This window comes from Belonocnema kinseyi, chromosome 5 (genome assembly GCF_010883055.1).
Source record: "Belonocnema kinseyi isolate 2016_QV_RU_SX_M_011 chromosome 5, B_treatae_v1, whole genome shotgun sequence".
NCBI classification, from domain to species: Eukaryota; Metazoa; Arthropoda; class Insecta; order Hymenoptera; family Cynipidae; genus Belonocnema; species Belonocnema kinseyi.
The window spans coordinates 61591829-61595222 of record NC_046661.1 but is presented as its reverse complement, the minus strand read 5'-3'; the positions used below and the strand labels follow the sequence as shown (position 1 = coordinate 61595222).

At 29.2% G+C, this 3394-nt stretch overlaps 1 protein-coding gene across 1 annotated transcript in view; it reads left to right on the top strand.

Annotated features, from left to right (window-relative positions):
- Positions 1–3394, top strand: part of LOC117172911 (periodic tryptophan protein 2 homolog) — a 272846-nt gene that overhangs the window by 137071 nt on the left and 132381 nt on the right. The window contains exon 9 of the mRNA XM_033361205.1: positions 1868–2205. Within this exon, the coding sequence (XP_033217096.1) occupies positions 1868–2205 (338 nt within the window). The remainder of the gene's footprint in view (positions 1–1867; positions 2206–3394) is intronic.

Here is a 3394-nt window from a genome sequence, read left to right as displayed (position 1 = left end):
AATTCGGACTTTTGATTTTGACTCGTAATGTCACCGCGCAGACAATACTTTTACGCGTTTTCGAGCGCTCAGCGAGTTATTGCATCCAGGGGCTCAATTATAATAACCGTAAATGGATACATAATTAAATTAGGAAACCTGAAAAATAAAAGAAGTTCCTAATGATTTGAAAAAAATATATTTCTTTAATTTGATAGAAATAATTTATTATTTATTTGCTAAATTGATTGTAAGAACGAAATAAATGAACTTCATGATCCTATTAAGGAAATTAATTTAAAAATGGATCGAAAAAAAGGTTTTCCTTTTTAAAAATTATGAAGTTTTTATTATAAAGTAATAATTAGGATTGCCCATGCCTACGAAAGATACAACTGGTCTGAGAGGACAGTTTTGCTTATGAAATTTTTTGAAGTATACCATTTTCTACCATTTTAAAAACCTCAATTTGTAAAAAGTTCAAAGGATTAAAATTCTTTATATGTTATAGAATCATATAGACACATCATAATATAGTTATAGACACATCACAATGATTATATTGCCTTTATCGTGTTTGTTTATTAGAATCTTTTCCTTGTTCTTACTCATAAAACCATTCCTTAAGTTTGTTTTATTTGTAAGAATTCTAGCAATACCTGAACTCTGTGGTGATTCCTTTAAATAATTAGAAACTGAAGATAAGACTTTCTCTCTAAGTTCATCTCTACATTTACCCGGAATCTTATCAATTTTTAATTCTAATTTTTTTTAAATTTCAAAAATGTTGTTTGGTGTGTTAACAATAAATTTTGTACTCAAGTTTTTGCCTAACCTCAAAATGTCAGTTTCTTGCTCTGTAATGTTCAAGTTAAAATTATTCACCAATCGTGGATCGTTGTTGTTATTGTTGTAATCTGTATCAACATCAGTTCTATGCTTAATCAGAGTATTATCTTTGCTTTGGTCATGTCTTAACCTTTACATTTTTTTGTTCAATTTCTTGTTTAAACTTTTATTTCGTTTTTTTAAAAATGCATCCAAGTTATTTTGTTGTTTAACAATTTCTTTAGGTAAATAAGCTGGTATTAAAATGGTTAATTTAGTTCTAATTTTTTCATGCGATTAGTTATAAATTTCAAATGACTGTTAACATCTTTAATTTCTATTTTTCTAATTTTTTTAATTTGGTCTAATAAAACTGAATCTTAATTTCTTCTTACAAGAAGTGCTCCGAGGATGTAGCTTACCCATAAAGACAGTAACGTACAATATATGATGTGGAAAATCTTGTTTTCTGCATTCTAAGTCGAACTCTTTCCTTGCCAATCTCTCCCTTATTTCGTTGTTTATGTTAATCCAGTCCTTTACAGTAGAAACGGCCTCAGGAATAAGGGTTTCAACAATCTTTATTTCTTTATTTTTTTTATACACATGAAACTTACACTTGAAGAAAATTGCACGAAATGTTTTTAAACTTTTTAAAGGTATTCTTTTCTTATATTTTTATATATTCTGTAATGTTGAGGAAAAGCAGCTGAGTTTCCGAAACCTAGTCGATTCAATTTTGCTTTTTGAATAAATTCTTATTCATTAGTTTCTCTTACCTAAATTTATAAATTATAAATTTTCCCAGAAATAGAAAAAGAGAACTGGATTCTTCTCATACTGAGGATTATTTAACTTAAATATATGGGTATTTTACTCATTATTCAGTTTAGGAAGCTACTCAGTGCAGGTCACTCTCCCCTATATCAATATATGTAACATAGGAGAAATTAATATTTTAATTTTCACAATAAAATCGAACGCAACCATTTTTTACATTTAAATATGCAAATATCAAACAGTAAAATGTATTTTGCACTTTTTTCATAATATGTTACAGATTCTGAGTGGACATGAAGGTCCCGTCGCCAGTATAGCTTTCAGTCCTAATCCAACAAGTACAGCATTGGCCTCAGTTTCTTGGGATAAGACTTTAAAATTATGGAATGCAATCGAAATCAGTTCAATTCATGAAACAATTCAGCTGAATGCTGATGCCTTAAACGTCGTGTATAGACCCGATGGAGAAGAAATAGCTGTCGCTACACTCGATGGCCAAATATCTTTTTTTGATTGCAAGAGCTCAATGCAAACAGGAAACATCGAAGGGAGAACAGATCTTGGTAGTGGTCGATCTGATACTGATCTTATTACTGCAAAAAGAAGCAAAGAAGGAAAGTAAGTCTTTACTAGGAATTTTACCCAAAGTACATAGTGTTAATTTTTTTAGAAAACAAGAGTTTTCAATTTTTTCAATTTTTATATAAATAAATAAATGTGACGAAAAAAATGACAATTTTTTCCATTTCACGTTTCCGGTGCTCGTCAATAATAAGAAAATTGTTGTAATCGCCGACGTTTCATAGATTTGCATTAAATAAAGATATTCCATCATGATAAAATCAACAAAATCAACTATTGCAAGAAATTTGATTGTAAACAATATTTTAATGAAAAAAATGCTCTCTGGACTATTCTTGTTAATATTATAAACAAATTTAATAAAATTAATAAAATTATTTAATTTTATAACATTAATATGTCATATTAAAATTATTAATTTATTTTAATATTTTTTTAATCCTCAAATAAAACCTATAAATTGATAATTTTTATTATTATATTTTACAATTTCATTTATTCTTATATTCAGGCATTTGTCGCCTGAAGAATTGGTTTTTTTCTATGTCAATTTTTACATTCTCATCAGAGAAGGTATTAGATGTGTGTAAAATTTGCCCCCCCCCCCCCACCCTCCAGTTTTTTCAAGTTTCCACATTTTGAGACCCCTTGAATCCGAAAACAGGTTTTTACGAATGTGTGTGTATGTCTGTCTGTACGTATGTATGTATGTATGTATGTATGTCTGACTGTCTGTCTTTCTGTGTGCATGATAACTTAAAAAAAAGTTAATCTGTTAGATTGGCCTTTGGTACACTCTTTTAGTGTCCTAAACTAAAGGTTAAGTTCGGCGTTAATTACTAATCCGTTAGTACTTTATTTACTCAAACACTTTATACTTGAGAAGTTGGTTGAATCATGTATTTGTTTTAAAAAATTGCAAGAGCAATAACCAATTATTGTCGGATAATAAATTATAATAGTGAGGAATCATTTATCTTCAGAAAAATACTGTTCATTTTTAAGAAAGTGCTTTTTACTTAATATTTTTTCATAATAACTTTAAAAATTTTTAACTTCTTCAAACTTACTGGTTAACATTACTGAATAGTTTTTTTCCGATGACTTCATCCAATTTTGGATGAATGTGAGTAACACAAAAAAATGGCATACTTGAAAACTGTTCCGCGGTATGCTGCCGCATAACGCCCGAGTGCGAGCGCGAGGACTCCCTCTACAACCGGCT